Source organism: Phaseolus vulgaris, chromosome 7, assembly GCF_000499845.2.
Source record: "Phaseolus vulgaris cultivar G19833 chromosome 7, P. vulgaris v2.0, whole genome shotgun sequence".
NCBI classification, from domain to species: Eukaryota; Viridiplantae; Streptophyta; class Magnoliopsida; order Fabales; family Fabaceae; genus Phaseolus; species Phaseolus vulgaris.
In genome coordinates, this window is record NC_023753.2 from 2,497,112 (window position 1) to 2,518,216 (window position 21,105).

General features: G+C 28.1%; 2 protein-coding genes across 2 annotated transcripts; both read left to right on the forward strand.

The window, feature by feature from the left end:
- The first annotated feature begins 5,677 nt into the window (after window positions 1–5,677).
- On the forward strand, window positions 5,678–8,837 carry LOC137827892 (uncharacterized). The gene is made up of 6 exons (XM_068634251.1): window positions 5,678–6,297; window positions 6,653–6,864; window positions 7,221–7,515; window positions 7,644–7,729; window positions 7,810–7,901; window positions 8,546–8,837. Exons 1-6 carry the CDS (start codon window positions 5,986–5,988, stop codon window positions 8,767–8,769), a joined length of 1,221 nt encoding a protein of 406 aa, XP_068490352.1. The 5' UTR covers window positions 5,678–5,985; the 3' UTR covers window positions 8,770–8,837.
- Window positions 8,838–18,997: 10,160 nt separating this feature from the next.
- On the forward strand, window positions 18,998–20,511 carry LOC137827850 (protein DESIGUAL 2). The gene is given in 4 exon segments (XM_068634204.1): window positions 18,998–19,459; window positions 19,540–19,745; window positions 20,012–20,247; window positions 20,250–20,511. Coding segments are annotated over 4 exon segments (582 nt in total). The 5' UTR covers window positions 18,998–19,366; the 3' UTR covers window positions 20,297–20,511.
- The last annotated feature ends 594 nt before the right edge of the window (window positions 20,512–21,105 follow it).

The following is a 21,105-nucleotide window of genomic DNA, read 5'->3' on the forward strand; positions in this document are numbered from 1 at the left end:
TACTAAAATGACTATATTTGGATAACTTTTAATAGGTCTCCAAATTTTGTATAACATTTATGACTTAAATTTTGGAGGGCACTTTGAAGATAAGTTTTTCAGGTAAGCAAAGCTATGTTGTGTGAAATGAATGTTAATTGGTGAAAACCAGGTTTATCAATTTGAAAAGTAGTTGATAAAGTTAATTGTCTTAGTTTGAATGTGAGTTGGATGTCAAAGTTTTAAAATTTTGGAATTATTTGTTGAATTGTGATTTATATAAGAATACAAAATATATAATTGAGCATATTAAAACCATTGAGGTCTCTTGATTGTATGGAGGTTGTAAACAAAATTGTATTGATATTGGGTGATTAATCTGTATGAAATTGAGGTCATACATTGGGATAATGTATGCATTATTGTTTGATCGTGTATTAAATATGAAAAGTCTTTATTGTGACGAAGATCCTCTAACTTCACTAATGGTTTAAGTTACATAAATTAAGATATTAGATGATGAGAAACTAATGATGAAGTTTATACACATCGTGACCTATTTTAGACATGTAGTATTAGGTATTTGATCAAATGTTAATCTCTGGTAGTTACATACTTAATAAGAGTTTTCAAGAGACGTCAATTGATATTCCATTTGCTGAATAATCTTTATCTATATATTCATGTTTGATATATATGAATGTTATATACTAGCATTAGAATGAAATTGAATTTTTGTGGTTGATACATGGATTTTGTTTGTATATGAATTTCAAAATTAAATGTTTTTTTCACTTATGCTTTCGTATGTTATAATTTTATTCCAATAGTTTATCCTTGTATGTGTATGTTTGTTGTATAAACTGCGTTCACTGTACTATATTACATACACATACATATATCTTGTAAATAAATTGTTACTACATAAGTTTTAGGTATCTTTAAGTAACATTTTGAAAAAAATATATACTTTATGCATAATCTTTATTGGATTCACAACATAATACTTTGTCATTATACTTTGTCATTATTAAGGTGTTACACTCACTGTACTTTTTAAATGATGATATAATCTTTATTATTATGCTCAAAACAATTATACATTAATTTTTTAATTATATTAGTAATTATTTTTTCTAAATTATCACTTTCGTATGTATAGAAAATATTTTACTTTGATTTAATTATGCGTATATTTTGAATCTTTTATTTAATGCTTCAAATTTGATAATCTATGGTGATAGAGTAATGTTTCCTAAATAATTTTGATTTAAATGGTTGATGATACAATTAAATGACGGTTACATATTGACTTAAATATAATTTTTATGAATTATGCATGTTAGGAAATTTAAGTGTAAAGTCCAAGTTTCACTAGTATAAATGATAAAATTGAACATCATAAAAGTAAAAAACTCACAAACTCATTCTCTTAAAGTTTTGGGTTAGAGCTGATGTTAATCTCTTAGTGAGTTTAACTCATGTATAAAAGGTCCAACCAAGCATGTCCACTTATGATGAACAACGATAAAGATAAGGGTCGTTAGTGAATTTGAGGGAAAGTTTCCCAATGTGAAATGACTCACACTTGAGGGTAAGATTGTTAGAAAATCAAAATGCAAATTTAAATCCCACGTTTAGGATAAATGATAGAGTTGAACAACATACAAGAAAAAAAAACTCACAAATTCTTACCTTAAGATTTTGAGTTAGAGATGATGTCAAATTTTTATTTGGATTTAACTCGTATGTCATTGTTATTGAATCTCGAAAAAACTATCAATATAGATATACAAAATGTATATAATTAATGTTACAAATTGATAAAATATGACTCTGATTTAAATGTGTGAATTAAATACATAAATTTATATTATAACTTTTCTAAGTATTTAAAACACATTGAAGAAAACTTCACATTTAAGGTGGTGAAATGATCAAATAAAACTTCACATTTAAGGTGATGAAATGAGTTTAAGATGACTGAATTAATAATACAACAATATTGAAATGAATTAATACGTAGTGTAAACCACATCTATTTATGTAAACATGTAGATTCAAAAGTTGTAGTTAAAAGAAAATATAAATATAAAAAGTAAAAAAAATTCTTAATCAACACAGTGTCATAAAAATAATTTTATTATTTAAAACTATGTAATACTCTTTTAAATTCAACCCTAAAGATCCATATCATGTTTATTAGTCTCTGTATGAAAAGTTATCGATGAAGAGGGTAATATTTTATAATAACTAAGAAAAGAGTTAGATTTTTCTCTCTCTTTTAATCAACTAAAAGAGAGTTAGATATATGATGAAAATGTTGATTCATACAAAACGAGGAGGTCGTTGACTTACCCATAAGGTTCATAACTATCTTTTAGACTTCCAAATTTGCCTTTTAGTTTTCATATCAAATTATCATTAAAAAACAATTAATAAGTTATGCTCAGTTTTTATTGACTTTTTTAACTTAATTTTTAGTGATCTTATGTAACTTATAACACGTAACTCTTCTTTTCTAATTTTCAACATAATGAATTGTTTAATTATATTAAAGTTAAATTATTTATTGTTAAATAAACTAATAAACAATATTATTTAATAACTCAATAAAAAAACACTTCGTTAAGAATAAGTTAATTTTAAGTCTAACTCAATTTATAAAATATTTTTTTAAGGTGAGATTTGCACTATACGAAATGTCTTTATTTCCAGTCGATGTAGGATCTCCAATATATATTTCTCACTCCGAGATCCTCAAAATTGTGTGTGAGACTCCAAAACATATTTATGATGTTGAGATCCTCCAACTCTACGTGGAACTACATGTAGATTGATGGTTTGATAGCGGGTGACTCGATAAGTCTAACAAACTCTCGCTAAGATAAACTATAAATAATCATGATACCATATTAAAAAGTGAACTCTAAACATAACTTAAAATTATAAAACTGATTTATAAGGTAAGATTTGTACAATTTATATACTATGAAATATGTTTATCTTTAATTGATTGGACCATCCCATTTTAGATGCTTCCATATTAAAACTAGTTAAACATAATTGTATAACATATTATAAACTTTTACTAAAATAAACTATAAATAATTATAATATCATATTAAAAATAGACTTTAAACATAACTTAATATTATAAAACTGATTTATTATATATTATGAAATATGTTTATCTTTAATTCAACCGTTACACATAACATAATTGTATAACTTTTTAGAAACTGAGTAAAAACTTATGCTGCGTTTTTCTAAAGAGAAGTTTTATAAACACATTCTTCTAAATATGTACCGATTAAAAATTATTATAAACTATAAAATTGGTTAAGTTTTACACGTTATTAAAAATGGTGTTTTTGTATTTCTTAATGAATTATAATTAATAAAAACGATGTATTATTAGAAAGAGTGTTCCCATTTTCTTAATATAATCTAAAACTTAACTACAAATGACATAAAAAAATTAAATGATATTTACTGAATAAAGGAGAACAATAAAATCATTTATAATTTCCACCCTATATGAAGAAAATAAACAAGAAAAGGGTAATGTTTTTAATTTCATTCTCTTTCATCCATAAATTTTAAAAGAAAATAAAACAAGTTGAAGGATAAATATTTATAATTTCATTATCTTTCATTGATAAATTTCAAGATAACATTAAATATTTTTTAAAATTTCAATAAATTACTCCCTTTCATCATTAATACAATATCTTCAACTTTAGAACTTCTTAAAAGATTTCTAACATTATTGTTGCTTATATATATTTAATTAAAATTTTAAATAAAAACGTTTTCATTGTAAGGTACAAAATTAAGAAAGACTTAGAACATGAATTTCGTATGAACCCTAAAATAACTTCTTTATATGTATAACTTCCAATTTTAATTTTATTTTAGGAACTTCAACAAATATGAATATTTTTCGAAAAACTTCATCCAAGAATGTGAGTGATATATATATATATATATATATATATATACGTTAAAATAATATATTTTTTAGGCGACTATTAAAACATTTTTTATTAAAAAATCTTTAAGATATTTTTAACATGATCACTGCATACAAATAAAAAATATTTAACTTCTAAAACAATACTATTAATATACTAAATTTATCTTTATTATTAATAAAATTTATTTTTTTAAATTTTTTTTTATTGAAAACACACATTTATAATATTTTTTGAAGAAAGCAAAAATGAACGTTTCATAAAAATTATATAAAATGTTGAACAAAGATATTATCCATTTATTTTAAATAATTCATTGTATGAAATAATATATTAGAATATTTAAACGTAAGCGGTTCCCTACTATTAGTCAACAACTGCTATATATGTACCATGATTTGAATATATAACTTTTATACTGATATTTATAAATCATATCTTATTAAAACATTTTTATGCGAATAAACTATGTAAATATTAAATTCCCAAAACAACGTTATTTTATATGTATTTTTTTTTTAAAATTTTTGTTTTGTTTTTTACTTTATTTTTTCTCATAAAAAAAGTTATGTGAATGTTCATACTTTTACTATACTTTTTAACAAATTTCAAATAAAGAAAATGGTGTAATAAAAAGAAAGCTCACATTTATCCCTTTCCTACTCTGAACTTTAAGCACATATTGATGCAAGTAAAATTAAATAACATATGGAATAAAAAAGAAAAAAATTAACACATATACTAAATTTTACTATTTTCCAATATTTTCTTAAAATGTTTTTCTCCTAAAACAAAGAACATGTAAACTCATATTAATTAAAGTCAGAAGATTTTAAGAAAATATTATTAAATGAAATAAAAGCAATTAAAATTTATTTATGATAAAAAGAGAGAGAAACGTGATCTTTTAATATATAGAACATGGTATTACAATAAATACATTTAGATATTTAACTCAAAATAAAAAAGTCAAAGATAAATATTGATTATTTCATTCTCTTTCATCCATAAATTTAAAGGTAACATTAAATACATATTTTAAATTTAAATATTGAAGAATACTCAGTTTCTTGAGTTCCTTTCCATTGGTGAATAACTATCATAAACATTAAATACTATGATCACTCATTACAATTTCTTACATATTCTATACAACTTAATTGTAGTGTTTAGAAGTAGACATAGTATTTTATTGTATTTTTTTTTGTATAAACAAAAGTATATACGAAATTTAAATATTTTATGAAGTCCGTGGCACCTATTTTTCAGAAAGTGAAAATTAGGAAGAATAAAATAAATGAAAGGAAAAGAAAGGGTTGAGATTATTTGGTCCTTTAGCCCTCGATTGAAAATACCATTATACCCTTTGCCCCCACCTGCTTCTTCCAGCATCCAACGACCAGATCCATTTCCTGACTACCTCCACGTTCGCCACTTTATTCAGAAAAAATGCCATTAACGTAATTAACAGCTCTATACAAAGAAATTGTAATAATTTTCTCTCTATATTTTTAAACAAGTTTAATTTTGATAAATAATAAAAATGAATTAAAAAAGTGTGTGATTATATACCTGCTTAATGATACCCTATCATTTAATATATTAAGTGAGAGATGGAATGAAAAAAAAACATAATAAAGAACACCATGTGAGACCGAGAGAAATAAAAAAATAAAATAAAATAAAAGAATAAAAAAAATAGTGAAATGTTGGAACAGAAGCGTTGTTTTATATAACTCAAAGACCCATCCCTTTCTATTTCTTTCCTTCTTTCCGATTCACAGAAACAACTCCTCTCTACTCACAAACCCTTCTTCCTCATAACAAAAACAACCCATCCTTTTCTCCGTTTTCCCCAAACCCTAGAATCGCCAACACAGATCCTCATCGTTTCCCATCCAATTCTCAACCATTTCTCCCCATTCCAAACACCGTTGACCACACTCGAGGTTTATCCAACACCCACAAAAAAAGCTCCGTTTTTGTTTCCTGGGTCCCGTTTTTCCCTTCCTTTTTATTGGGCATAGGAATGTTGGGTACTGGCTTGAACTTCGGGCGCGCTCGCGGGGAGGATCGGTTCTTTTCTCCGGCGAAGGCTCGCCGGCCGTTTCACACCATGGAGAATGACAAGTTGCGTAGGGCCCACAGCGATGTCACCGGGAGAGACAAATCGGTGGATTTGGGTAATCGGGTACCGGAGAACCGGGTTGGGTCGGATGAGGAGGAGGCGAAGAAGAGTGGCGCGGTGCCTTCGTGTGAACCGGTCCTCAGCCGGTTGAGTAATCTGGAGCGGTTCTTGCAGGCGATCACGCCCTCTGTGTCTGCTCAGTATCTTCCTAAGGTTTGCTTTTGAGTTACTGCTGCAAGTGTTTTGAATAAGTTTCTGACGGGTTGTTGGTTAAATCGTGTTTATTTTATTAGAATTTGGTTTTTTGGGTTATTGAAAATTCGATTTAAAGTCCTGTCTTTGTTTGTGGCCGCCACATTCAGTGGGTGGAAGGTTTAACTTTTATGGCCGTGTTTAATTATGGAAGTGACCGTAGATTGGAGGGGATGGTTTTGGTGAGAATTAATAAGAAAACAAGCAAAGTTTTGTTGCTTTAAAAGAAAAAAAAATTAATGCCATTTTTATGAATTAGGTTTTCATTTCTGTGTGTGGAACTGTTTAGTGTAATAGTTTTCCTTGGATCTTGCAGAGGACGACGAGAGGACTTAGGGCGTGCGATGAGGAGGTTCAGCCCTACTTTGTTCTTGGTGATTTATGGGAGTCCTTCCGCGAATGGAGTGCGTATGGCGCTGGAGTTCCGCTTGTACTGAATGACAAGGATAGTGTTGTTCAGTATTACGTTCCTTATCTTTCTGGAATTCAAATTTACTCCCAGAATGTGAAGCCAACTGTGAAGTCAAGGTATTTTGTTTGCTTTGGACCGTGTACAGATTATTCATTTTAGTGACTGTTTGATTTGAAAAGGTTATGCAAGCCAAACAATAGGGTGGTTTTGGGTTGATTCTTTGCATGTTCTATGTTTTTTTTTTTGGGTTTTAAGCATGTTCCCGGATTAAATTAATGTTCATTTTTGGTTTTCTACCATTTTGATTTCCTTTGAAACAATGATCTTTACTGATTGTATGATGTAGCTACTACTGTTTTTTTATTTGCTAAATTGCTATCCATTTTTATTGTGTGCTGTGCCGATGTGGGGATACTACCTTGTTCAAGGTTTAGCTACTTGTTTGACAATGTTATTTTTGGTTCTTTGATAGGCAACTTGGGGAGGATAGTGACAGCGATTTCAGGGACTCAAGTAGTGATGGTAGCAGTGATTGTGAACCTGTACATGGCAGGGGATTGAAATACACGAGGGAACAAAGAAATCTTCCCCATCTGTCGGATGAGGTACCTCAACGGATGAGTAGATTATCTTTGAGAGATCACCATTCCCTTCCTCAAGATGGGTTTTCTAGTGATGATGGAGATTCTGTGAATCCTCAGGGTTATTTGATTTTTGAGTATCTTGAACGTGACCCTCCTTACAGCCGTGAGCCTTTGGCTGATAAGGTGCGGTGACTGACTCTATCATGCCATATGCTCGCCCTGTTCACTTATATAATTTTGGTAATTTGTTATCTCGGGTCCTTCTTTGCTGAGTCATTTGATTGTGTTTTCTTTTATGTGGTGGTGAATAGATAATGGATCTTGCTTTTCGTTTCCCTGAATTGGTGACCCTTGGAAGTTGTGATATACTTCCATCAAGTTGGATATCCGTAGCCTGGTATTCTTCTTTAATTTTGTGCTTTGATATTCAGCTTACAAATGCACAATGGACTTACCTGTTCCATGATTTGCTTGTAGGTATCCAATTTACAGGATACCAACTGGTCCAACATTAAAAGATTTGGATGCTTGTTTCCTGACATACCATAATCTGTATACACCTGTGGGAGGTAGCAATCTTTTGCTTCATTTGTGCTTTATAACTAAGTTTAATTTCTATTTTGTTCATGGTGCATGATATTTACCAATATTTGAATTGAGGGCGTGTATATATATGCATCCATCCCTAACATAACGAGGTGTTCTAAAATTGAATTCTAATTTGGAACCTTTCTTGATACATGATACACAAATGTTATTTAGAATCTCCCCATGCACTGGATATCATGTATATTGACGCACATGATACAATTTTATGAGTATATGGTTTTTTATCTTGGATTCTGTTTAATGTGGTTTTTTCTTTTATTATGTTGTTCTTAACTCTTTATACGTATTAATGAGTACCAAAGCAAATTATTTTATTGCTTTGTTTCAATGATTCCAACCATTCTTTTAGCCTAGAAAGATACTTTTATGTGTTGTTTAAGATTACGAATGTCATTCTGGATTTGTTGGGGTTCTTAATTATTCTACTAAAAAGGCTTGTGTTGCTTTTATCACGGGAACATGTTTGTATTTAATTACATTGCCAATTATAGGTGCATAGCACATATAATGAAATTGTTGTTAGCTACTGCACATGAACCATGTTCCGTTTTCTAATTTGCACAAGTTGATTTATTGAAACATGTTTTTTTCTTTTTGTTTACAGGTTCTCAAAGAAGGCAGACTCACAAGCTTCCTACTGAGACGGATAATGTCCATAAAATCTCTTTACCTGTTTCTGGGCTTGCTTCATACAAGTTCAAAGGATCTCTGTGGACTCCTAATGGTGGACATGAACGCCAATTAGCTAGCTCTCTTTTGCAGCGGGCCGACAACTTGTTAAGACAGCTTCAAGTCAGTCACCCAGATTTCCAGTTTTTTAGTCGTTGATGATGTTAAAGTGACTGTAATATTATACTTTTGGATATTTTTTAAGAACTGGTGGTTAGTTTTTGCCAGTGCCTCCTTTGGTTAATTTTTTAGATGTTATACTTGATTGGAGTTGGAGTTAATAACTTATTGGACAAAAGGTAAAAGGAAAATTGGAGAAAGGATGTTAAGCAGTGTCCTTTGTAATTCTCTGCATTGTTTGCTTCCATAATAAGTGAATGAACAGGGAAGCTTTGGAGAAGCGGCAGTGTTGAGGCTACTTAATGTGTTCCTGGTGGGTGTACAGATTAAATAGCAGCGGCATGGTTTTGTTAAACAAGCCAAACACAGGCTACTTTTTTCTGTCCTGGCGATGCGTTATATAGGACCTAGTTTTAATTTATTGGGGAATTTTACTGCATGTTCATGTCTCATGCTTCAATTGCCCCAAACTTTCTGTATTTGAATTCTTATAGTAATCTTTGCTTTTAGATAGTGATAGAATTCAGTGAATGAACTTGTGTTGTTAAAAAAAAAATTGTATTTTCTGATTATGTTTTAAAGGAGGGTTTAGTTTAGAAGAATCAGTTTCGACTTGGTGGTAAAAATCAGTCAGTTATTCTACTCGGCGCTTATTTTTCTCCTGTCACAAGTAATCACGATTATTACTGTTCGAAGGTGTTGTTTGAAGAATATTTTTCATTAGCTCTAATAAAATTTTGAGGGCAAAATAAATTTTAGTTTTAGAAGTTCTGTTTGTCAATTGATTTTAATTTATAAGAGAAGTGGCATCTGACATTTGCATATTCTTTAAAGGTGTTTACAGATAAAAGTTATAAACCACTCCTAAATGTTAATGTTTTATATTAAATACATTATTCGAACAAGATAAAATACATGTTAATAATTTGAATTTGTATTTTCAATTTTCTTCTTTTAACTAGGGTTCAATATGTAGTGAAATTGTGATGTGTGCAAATGGCATCCTTCACCTCCTTTCTATTATCAACTTAATAAGTGGATCTTATTAACCTTTTGTTAAACAAATTTGTTAAAATACTTTTAATCTATTACAAATATTTTTCAATATTTATATTCTATAAAGAGAAACAATTTGAATAAATTAAAAAAATCTTAAGTATTTATTTTTAATATCTTGTGTTATCTCGAATGAAATTATTGTTGATTATGTTTTAATTTGTTTTGTCTAATTTATATTACAAATATTTTTGAATTCATTTCTTAAACAATTTTTGAACTAAAATTAAATTAGAAGATACAGGTATAGATAACTATATAAAGCAATTGAAGTTAAACAATAAAAAAAATAGCAAATCAAACTATTCAAGTTATAATATGTAGTGGCTAATCTACGTACAATGTACAGTGCTTTATAGAGTCTAATAGTACATCATCTACCATTCAAGTAGTGTCTATCTCTACAATGTATATCATACCATCCATTTGTATTTATTATTAATACAAAAAAAAATTATTTTTATAATATATTTTATATTATTATTATTATTATTATTCTAATTCAAATATGAATGGTGAAATTATTCCTTTGTCATATGATATAAAATTTGTTTTTATTAAGAAATATTAAACTCAAGACCCGTGTCTCGCACGGTTCAAAAACCAGTAACTTTAATGTCGTACTTTTACCTCTCTATATTATTATTATTATTTATTGCCTTCTACTTAGCCAAGATTTACGGCCAAAAAAGTATTCAGTCCACGTTACTTGCTTACAAAGTACATAATATCCAATAACTTCACACCTTTCAATTGATTATGTTCCGATTAATGCGTATCTTACACAACAAAATTCTGAACAAATCCATCACCATTTACTTCATTCATTCCTAGTTAAAAATTTCTAGTCTGTTTGTTTTTTCTTTAAAATAGTTTTGATGTTGATTTTGAGTCCAAAACACACAAAATAAAATTATGCAGTGAATAGAATTTTTGTGAAGAATGTAAACAAAAAATTCAGCAAAATTCGAAGAGAAGCAACCGATGCAAGACTATGTTAGCAAACAAAAACCTCATAGCATGTATCAGTCCACCTTGTGTATTACTTCTACGATTCTTTCACTTATTAGGCTATGAAACACTACATAACATCTTAATTCAAAATTCACATGTCAGAATTTGAAACAAGATACAGAAGGATCACATTTTACCATTTAAAAAAAAATATCTTTCTAGGCCAATAAAGTGTCTAATATCATTGAAAGCAATAAGCAATGCAATGTGATACTCACTGATACTGGAATACATATCCACTAAAAACAAAACCATGGAAAAAAAAGAACACAATTAACAGGTTCTAAGACATTAGCCTTATCTTATACTCGAATGAGAAGAACAAACTGAAAATATATAGATCAACATGATTATGGAAATGAAATCTTACTCTATAATTTAAATGCAGAACTTGCCTAATTGTTATCAGAATATATCTTATCTCTTGTTTTAGTTTGATTTAGGATTTAGGATAGATTTTATCATTTATGTTCTGCCAATTTGTTCAACACAGATTCTATAAATGTACTGTAAAGCATTCAATTCATACCTTCTCCAACATGGCTTGCTCATTTGATAAATGACGACACCATTACCTACCTGGCCTCAAATCTCAGTGATTATTTCTGCTACATGCATTTATCTATTGATAAAAAAAATTACCATGTCTCTGAAAAACCACCATGCCATAAACTTACAATCATTTCTTCATTATGTTGATCTTATCATTCACAGTTTTATGGCACTCTAACCCAATTTCTTAAGATTCTCTCTGACCATTTCATGGTGACAAGGGTGTTTCTGCTAAAAAAGTAATATTGTTGAATTTTTTAATTTGCCTATAGGGTTGGAATTTGTGAAGCTTCAACCTTTCCTATGAAAACATTCATTGAGGATTCTTACTCAAAAGACTGTGTATTGGGTACCTCACTATTTCCTGAAAATTGAGTTAAGCACCATCCACCTCAGAATTGTTTTCATCACAGTATAATTATTACAGAGCTATTACAGAAAATTGATATGGAATGGAAGTGGTAAAACCATAACCAACTTCGCTTTCATCCACTGCCATTCTTCAATCACAAGATGGTTGAGCTGCCACTGATTGTACAAAATACAGAAGCATAATTAGAGCTCTTGAATATCTCAATCTCACAGGTTCATCTCTCTCCTTTTCTATCCACAAATTGTCTTAATTCATGCCTAAGTCAACAACACTACATTTTCAGAGCATTAATCTCATACTTCAACATCCAATTAACTATGAAATTATGCCCTACCACCAATGTGTTGCAAAGGTATTTAATGCAGAGAGTGATATAATTAGTTGAGGTAGCTAGATTATTCAAGTAATGCAATTCAAATGCATGAATACTTGTCTTTTTCATTCTCAATCAATCACTGAATGAAGCTGTTTATGGTATTTGAGCTCAGAGCTCCATTAGTAAAAAACATTTAGATTAAATAAAACTACTAAATTTTTTTTGTCTGATTATAATTTTTTAAGAAATTTTTTTTAGGATATTAAGATGGTTTTCTTTATATTAAATGTTTTTATTATTATATAACAAATTTATGTATGAAAAGTGAATTACATTGCTCAAATGTAGTAACAATAAATAAAATACTCTGTAAATGGAATGATTCTTTCCTAACCAAATTTTAGCGTTATATAAAATTATGTGTATTGAAAAGTTATATATTAAAGTACAATAGTTTTCTTTAATATAGTTCAAAATAGAAACATTTCATTTATATTAGGTGATTAAAGTATAAAAATGAATAAATAAAGTATATTTTTGTACTTTTTTTATTTAAAAATGACTTAATTATGTTTTCATTGCAGAAGATATTTCTCTTTCAAAACCATTTGTTAAAAATATTCTTATCTATGCCAATTAATAAAATCTTTTATTTTTATTCTTTAAAAGTTTCGCCATACATGAATTATTAAAATCACAGCTTTTTCATTTCAGGAAAAATTAAAGATAATTTATTTATACAATAATTCATATAAGAATTTACAGAGCAACCCTTTTTTTTTTCTTTTATCCCTTTCTATCAAATCATTTATTACATCCTATATTTCTCTCTGTTAGTTGTAATATTTATTATATAGTATATTCGATCTAAAATAAGTACTTTTAGTCCTTTTTTAGCAAGTAAATACGTGATTTTTTTCTCAATTATAAGAAATATGATGCCATTTCTATATCTACTAATTGATAATTTTATTTTATTACATCCTTGAGTTATTTCTAAGGTTATTATTGAAACACCAATTTTTTTTTAATTTTTTTTCTTGAATTATGAGTAATATTATAAGCATTTTTTTTAATAAATTAAGTTTAAATTATGATACTATTAAATAAAATTAACTAAAATAATTTTTCACAATAAATTTCTTAATTAATTATTTTTACATTTTAAATTAAATGTAAGCATGAAAAAAAAAGATAAATAATCTATCAAATTTATTAAAAATCAGTTATTTATGAAGAGTTTTCTGTATATTTCAAAATTAATCAATCAAAGCATTTTAAAAACATATTTTAACTTTCAAACATTATTCGATAAACAAATAAAAATAACTCTTTAAGAATAAATAAAGAACTTTTATTAGAAAGGTTTGATAAGAAATTTACCTTTAAGATATTTGGTGGAGATGCTGTATAATATTTTGTTTTTAATTTTTTTGAAATATTCATGAATAGGAGTGATATTCTTTCTTAATATTTCTATAACTTAGATTTTGTGTGTTTATTTAGTAATTTGATAGTAGTTAAATATTAGTTATTATAGAGACTAAATTAGAGAAAAAAAAATTGATTTATATATTAGTTTATATTATTGGTAAATAATTTCTAAATTGGTATCTAATTACCTACCAAAGTTTTAACTACCAATTATTTAGATTCTAAATTTGGTAGAAAAACATTGTTGCTAATTAGATACCAATTTAAAAACTATTTAACAATAATATAAACTAATTTAGAAATCAATTTTTCTTTTTTCTAAAATAATCTTTAATTTAATCACTATAGCAACTAATTATTTTTTATTTTTAAATATTAATTTCTATTTCATTATTTTCTTGTATTAGTATATGTATATATAAGAGTTTAAGAAATAACATCTGGATTACCAATGCAGGTTTGTTAGAAAAGATATTAAAGAGGAAAAGTTATATGCTACAATTAATACTTTCAAAACACATAACTCATGTTTATTGTTAGAAGATGAAAAATACGATTCCAATTAAGGTAGAAAGTATGGTGGATGATTTTCAAGGTTATTTGGAGTGTTAAAACTCTTTTAAAGCTCATTATTTTTTCCTTAAAAATAACCTTAACATGATTCAAACATTGATGAGTTACTAAAGAATACATAAATATTGCTAATAAAGGTGTTTGGTGTCTTTTTTAGAGTGGGTGTAAATCATATAATCATACACATTTTAACAATGTGTTGCTTGTGACTTGGTAATTTACAGTTACAATCCTAAAAAAATTTAGCTCGTGATTAGGCTATGTCAAAATAATGTTATTTTCAATGGGTTGAAAGTATTTAAAAAGTGTAAAATATCATTATTTATAAATCTTGGTGTTAAGATAAAACTCTCTTTAACAATACTTCATAATTTTTTTTTTATGACCAAGCATAAATACCAAGTTGTGTTAGACGTTATGATATCAAGTTATATTAAAAATATATGCATCACCAATTATGTTAGACATCCTACAATAATATTAGGTTATATTAAAAAGTATAAAGAAATTAACTTTGTTATACATCACATAATGACACCAAACTATATTAAAAAGCAAAAATATTTCACTTATTACGCATTTAACTATACTTATATATAAGTATAAGTAAACATCACACTCACATCTCAACATAACTTAATTTAAATATTATCTTATATAAACTTCAATAATAAATTAAGGTACTTTTTTTAATGTTTTGCAATATTTAAACTTAGTCACTAGCTAAGTTCCCAAAGTCGACATTTCACATTTCCAATTAAGTTATTCAGACAAGTTTGATTATTTCAACTTAACTTTTCTATTATGTCAATTTTAAACTTCAACATCAAGTTAAATTATTCGTACAAAATTTAAAATCTGAATTTAGTTTTTATTTTTATATTTGTTTTTTTATCGGATTTCCATAATTAATATTTATGTTATTAATTATACGTTATTCAATCTAGTTGGTTTGTATTGATCAAACTTGATCAATGACATAATCTTAAGAAAACTCTTGAAAACTCATTTCATGGACTTTGGAAAAATATTTTAAGATCTTAAATAACGATAACCCTTACATAAAAACATATCATGTTGTTGGTAAATTGGTAAATGTTCTCAAACAAAAATTTCATTACCAAAAACTTTGTCATCGTAATTAACAAGCATCACTCTCACTTAATGTAAACTGAAACACTGTGCCCAGTTATGTCTCAATCTTTTAAATCTTGATAAAACTTTATTATGCTCATTACATCAAATCAAACAAGTTGTACACATAATTAACAACATATTTTTTTTCAAATTCCAAATTTTGGAGACTTGTATATTTACTTTCGTTCTAAATACTCAAATTTTATCTTTAACTCGAGTTAATTATTACTAACAAAATCAATTACCTCCATTATCTTCTCCAAACTATTAGTTTATAATAACATGATATATAATAACTTAAAAAAATAATCATTTTATTTTAAAATAATTTCTAATAATATAAATGGTCTTAGATGATCTTATATGATATAAATCAAGGATCAATATATTTTCACTTTGTCTATCATAAAAAATACTTCAAATTATACTTGTTTTCTAATTTTTAATAAACTCTTATCTTATTATTAATTGACTTTAATATCACATCATTATTAAAAAAAATCATGAAATGAAAATTAATTTTTAGAGAAAAAAATAATCACTACGTTTTGTTTGTAAAAATAAGGGTGATAAAGACACTAATAATTAATGGACAAGTGTTCCAATGAAGAGAGAGTGAAAAATAAAAAAACGCCTTAAAAAATAATCTTCAATGGTGATACGTTGGTCGTGAAAAGCTGAACTTAAAGTAGTTTAGATACGAGATAAAAAAAAAAATGGTGTGAAAGGTTATTAAAAAGTAAATTTTAATTATGTCTAATAAAATTGATTAAAGTAGAATTTATATTTAAAATATTATTATTTCTGTATGAAATTTTTAATAAAACTTATCAATTTGCATTGCATGTGAGATTGATAATGATCCGAAAATGATTCACGTAACAAATTCTCGCTATAAATATTATTTATGAAGCACCATGGCTTCCCATTTCCCCTTAAGAAGTTTAAATAATAAATAATTTTCTTACTTGAAACTTGAAAGTTAGCTTCTGTGTTGCATAAACAAAAACAGATAACTTTTGGCAACGACTTTTTTTCTTGTCATATTAATTTATTTAAAACAAACATTATATAACCAGTATAAGTACAGTCTATATTCTTACATTTTTTTATAACCATTAATATAAATAATATTTGTATATTTCTTACTACAATAAAAGTAGTAAATAAATATAAAAATTAAAATGATAGTAAAATAAGCATAAAAATAATTATTTGTATTTTTAATTAAAATAATTAATTTTCTTAATATATATAGCTAATAAAGAAGAGTTTATTTTTCATAATTACTTGTAAAACTAGTTACATTATTATTATTTATTATTCATTTTTGATAAACCAGTTATTACAACTTTAAGGGTAAAATCGTAAAAATATATATATACTAAAAACCTGTTTTACAGAAATATATAAATTTTATTAATTGTTAGAGGTAGAAAACACTTCAATCTTTTTTTCCCTCGTCTTCTCTTATTTTCATCTTAAACTTCTTCCAATGCTGTAATAAACAAAATTAGTTATTATTTAATTCCTAATGTTCGTTACTGTCTTTTTATGCTACACTATTTATAGTCACTACTTTCATCATTTTAAATAAATATAATTTAATTATGTATATCTATATATTATTTTTTGACATTTGGAGAAAAAAATACTAATAATTTATTAATTTGACAAGTTTAATTCAATTATTTTTTATTTTTAAAATTGATTTGTATTCTATGATGTATAAATGAAGAAAGTTAGTCTATTACAGAGATTTCATTTATGTTAAATAGCTTTGTGATTACTTAGAAGAAAGTTGTTCCTCTGTCGTGTTTTAGTTTTAGAAGAAACCGAGACTCTTATATTATCTAGATTTAAGTCCTGTTTTCCAAAGAGATATTTTTAACATTCGGGTGTAATTTTAATTATTAATTATTAAAATAAATAAAATTTAAAAAGTTATTAAAATAATTGAATTGTGACACTTTATTATGAAAAAGTTGTTAGCATGTTATATTATTTTAGTATAATCAAATTTTAACTAAAATTATATTATCTCATTACAACTAACACTTTTTTGTTAATTTTTAGAATTTTATTTATTTAAAATTATACTAAAATAATAAAAATTTCTTATATTATCTCATTACAACTAACACTTTTTTGTTAATTTTTAGAATTTTATTTATTTAAAATTATACTAAAATAATAAAAATTTCTACAAATGACTTAATTGTGAATTGAAATATGAGGTAAGTTGCAGAGCACGAAGAGAGTACACAGTAGACGCAATGGCGTGTTATGTGGCCATACAACACTCCTCTCATTGCTATTTGGTACCTGCCTTATTCTTTGCTACCGCTCCCTTCGTAAGCACTGAGAAATTATGCCAAGGAGAAATACAAAATGTATTTTGTTTCGATATACTCTTTACTCTCTCCTATTATTTAGAATAAGAACTGAGAATAACTTAAATACATTATTGAAGACTGATTTGAAATAAATAAAATAATATTAGTAATAAATTAGAAACATTATTTTTATTTAATTTAAATTAATAATAAAATAATATTTATTTATATTATTTGAAATCAAATCATTCAGAATATTGTTACAAAGTGTATTTTAAATCTAACTCAATCCCAGACTCAAATCCCATGAAACAGACTCAGACGAGATTTGCACCCACTTATACAATGAAAGATTTAATATCTAGTTAATGTGGATCTCCAAGTATAATTTTATTATATTTTTTATATCTCTTTAATTAAACAATCTCTATTTTTATTTTATTTAAGCATTTCCCCCTTTTTTTTTCTCTATTTCCATCCTTTGCACTAAATACACCCTCTGATACCAATCCCAAAATTTAAGTTCTATTAAAATAGATTTTAATGCCTCAGAATTGTAATGATTATAAAATATTTTTATCGGTGAAATATGTTGAAGAGAAAATAAGAAATATAAAGAAAATAAAGGCAAAAAAGCTACGAAAGTAAGAAAAGATTTTGAAAATAAAAAGGAACAGGGCCACCTCACTGATTATAAACTTTTCCACAGTTTTTCTGTCTCACCAGTGAATTGTGCAGACAAGAGGTGTGTCCACAAGAAGTTTTTGTAACGAAGTGAAGTGTGTGTTTGAAATTAGAATGTAATCTTACAATTATTTTAAAGATTATACTTAAGGTAATTTAAATTAAATACATTGCATGAAAGGTAAATTATTTTTATTCACTAATTTCTTAATTAGTAAAGACACTATTTTTGAGACCCTAATATATTAAGAAGAGGGTACCCTTGAATGGAGGGACAGTGAAGGATAGCGGCGCTCCGACCAGACAACCGTGTTCCAGCTATTTTTGTTTTGACTCGCAGATATCGATCGCAGTAAGTAAGCGGGCCCCACCCACTCGAATCCTGGATATCGAGTGGGTCCCATCACCATCGTTTTTTGGTCACAGCTACACTCAATAAGTCACTCCATCATTACATTGTTTGTCTTTTTTTATTTCCACACACTCTATCCTAAACCCATCATGTTTCTTTTTTTCTCCTTCTCTCATTTCTTTTGAAACAATGACTCACCAAAACAAAACTTTTTCCACCACTCTTCACAAATGCCAATCGCAAACTCAACTCAACCGCCAAACGTAGTTTAAACAACCAAAACCTTTATTATTCACTTTATACATTTCTTTAGAGACAACACATATCATATTCAAAATTTAGTTCAAAATTGTCAACTAAAATAATACATTTTCATTCAAACTTAACAATTTTCACTTTACATATTTATTTAAAAGAGTTAAGTTCTCAATAACAAATAGGAATAGAAACTAAAAACACCGACATGATTACGGCATAGTCATCTTACCTTTTATTTTCTTATCCATTTTAATTTAAAATAGTTGTTCAGAAAATTACAAAATATAATATTTTTGTTTCATCCATTTTATACTTTCATCATTATCAATAGAAAAAGAGATGTTTGAAATTTAGAAAAAGGAGTTTGAAGTGAAGAAGTAGGAATAAAAGAAAGGGGAAAAAAGGAAGAATTAGGTTCACGAAAAGTGTGAAGTGAGAGAGTGTTAAGATGTTAAAGAACATAACAAAGGAAGAAGCACACAAAAACAGAGCAAAAAAGTAAGCATCAGCAAGTGAAGTGAAGTGAGAGAAAGGAGTAGCCAAACAAAACGATGGCAGTTTCTGTAACAATTTTGGTGCTCATAATCGCTCTGCATCTCATAGCCTTCGTCTTTGCCATTGGCGCCGAACGACGTCGTAGCGAGGTAACCCTCCCTTTCTCTCTCCTCTCCCTTTTTCTTTTCTTCAATTCAACTCTCAAATCTGATTCCTTTTCCGTTTTCAGGCCAAGGTGCTCCCCGACGAGTACGATGACCGAACCTTCTGCGTTTACACCACCGACGCCTCCACCATCTACGGCCTCGCCGCCGTCGCTCTCCTGCTCCTCAGCCAGGCCGTCCTCAACGGCGTCACTCGATGCCTATGCTGCGGCAAAGGGCTTGTTTCCGGTTGCTCCGCCACTTGCGCCGTCGTATCCTTCATCCTCTCCTGGTAACAATCAATTTAAGTGAAATAATCGCACTCTTCTAATTTCGCATCTAAACAATTAAACCCCTACGAATTCATCTAATTAATTGTAGAAACAAAAAATTAAACATAATTTTGAACCATGGTTTTCTGAATATACTTTCCCTTTCACTTCAGTTACATCAATTGTTGTGAATTGATTGGGCATTTTTCCGTCAGAAGATAAAAGTGGATGAAGATTGAAAAGTGTTTGATTTTGATTTTTTGAATTATTACTACTGTGAAATCAGGATTAGTTTTCTGGGAGCAGAGGCGTGTTTGTTAGCAGGGTCTGCGAAGAATGCATACCACACCAAGTACCGAGGGTACTTTGCGAAGCACGATTTGTCTTGTGCTACCCTGCGCAAAGGTGTGTTTGCTGCTGGAGCTGCCTTGACCTTGCTCTCCATGCTGACCTCCATTTTGTATTATTGGGCACACTCCAAGGCTGATACTGGTTTCTGGGAGAAGCACCGCAATGAAGGGCTTGGATTGGCCACACAACACCACCACCACCACCAAGGTGCCGACTCTGATAAGGCCTGATCATGATTTCTTGGTTTGAACGGGTTGGACATGTTTAGTCAATTTTGGTGGTCTTAATTTTGCTTTTGGATAAGGGATATTGGGGGATTAAGAGAAGGAAGAACAGTGTTTGCGAAACCTTCTTCTTGTATTAATGGGTGAATATATAGTATTTATGCTGTAGTAGAAGAATACTTGAAATATAAAGATAGATGGTGGTTTAATATATTCCAATCTTGTAGTTTCAAAGTTTTGATACATTCTGATTATTCACCTTTTAGTGTCTCACCTGCATGTGCTGTTCCGATAAAATCTCAGTTTTTTGTGGATCTTATTATGCCATATTAGATTTATGAACTTTGGTCAGTTTCTACCTGATGATGGAATGATCTAACTTAAGACGGTTCACACTTATTATCTCTGAAAATGTTAATCTGGTCCTTAAGGACCGATTCTTTATGCAAGAACCAGCTCTTCCAGTTGAAAATCATGTCAACTTTATCCAATGGTCATCATGAGTAAGAATTAGTTCTTAACTTAAGAATTTCCCAATAACTGCCATAGGAGATAATTGTAAATTTCTTACAATGTCTTTCAGTCGATATTTCTTAAAAAAGGTCAAATTGTTGCAAATTTTGTTATATGAATTTGGTGTTAATAGGCTTCTATGAAATAGTTGGGGGGAAATGTGATAGGTGGGAGCCAAAAATTGAAATATCTAGATATTTTGGCATTGAAATACGAATGACATATTTAAATCCTACCTATTTGGTGATAGTTGAGAGTGAAAGAGTGGAGGAGAGTGAAGGAGACATCCAAT

Coding starts and splice junctions, on each gene's coding strand:
- LOC137827892 (XM_068634251.1), top strand. CDS start 5,986: ATGTTGGGTACTGGCTTGAACTTCGGGCGCGCTCGCGGGGAGGATCGG. Junction 6,865..7,220: donor AAGCCAACTGTGAAGTCAAG/GTATTTTGTTTG, acceptor GTTCTTTGATAG/GCAACTTGGGGAGGATAGTG. Junction 7,730..7,809: donor AGTTGGATATCCGTAGCCTG/GTATTCTTCTTT, acceptor ATTTGCTTGTAG/GTATCCAATTTACAGGATAC.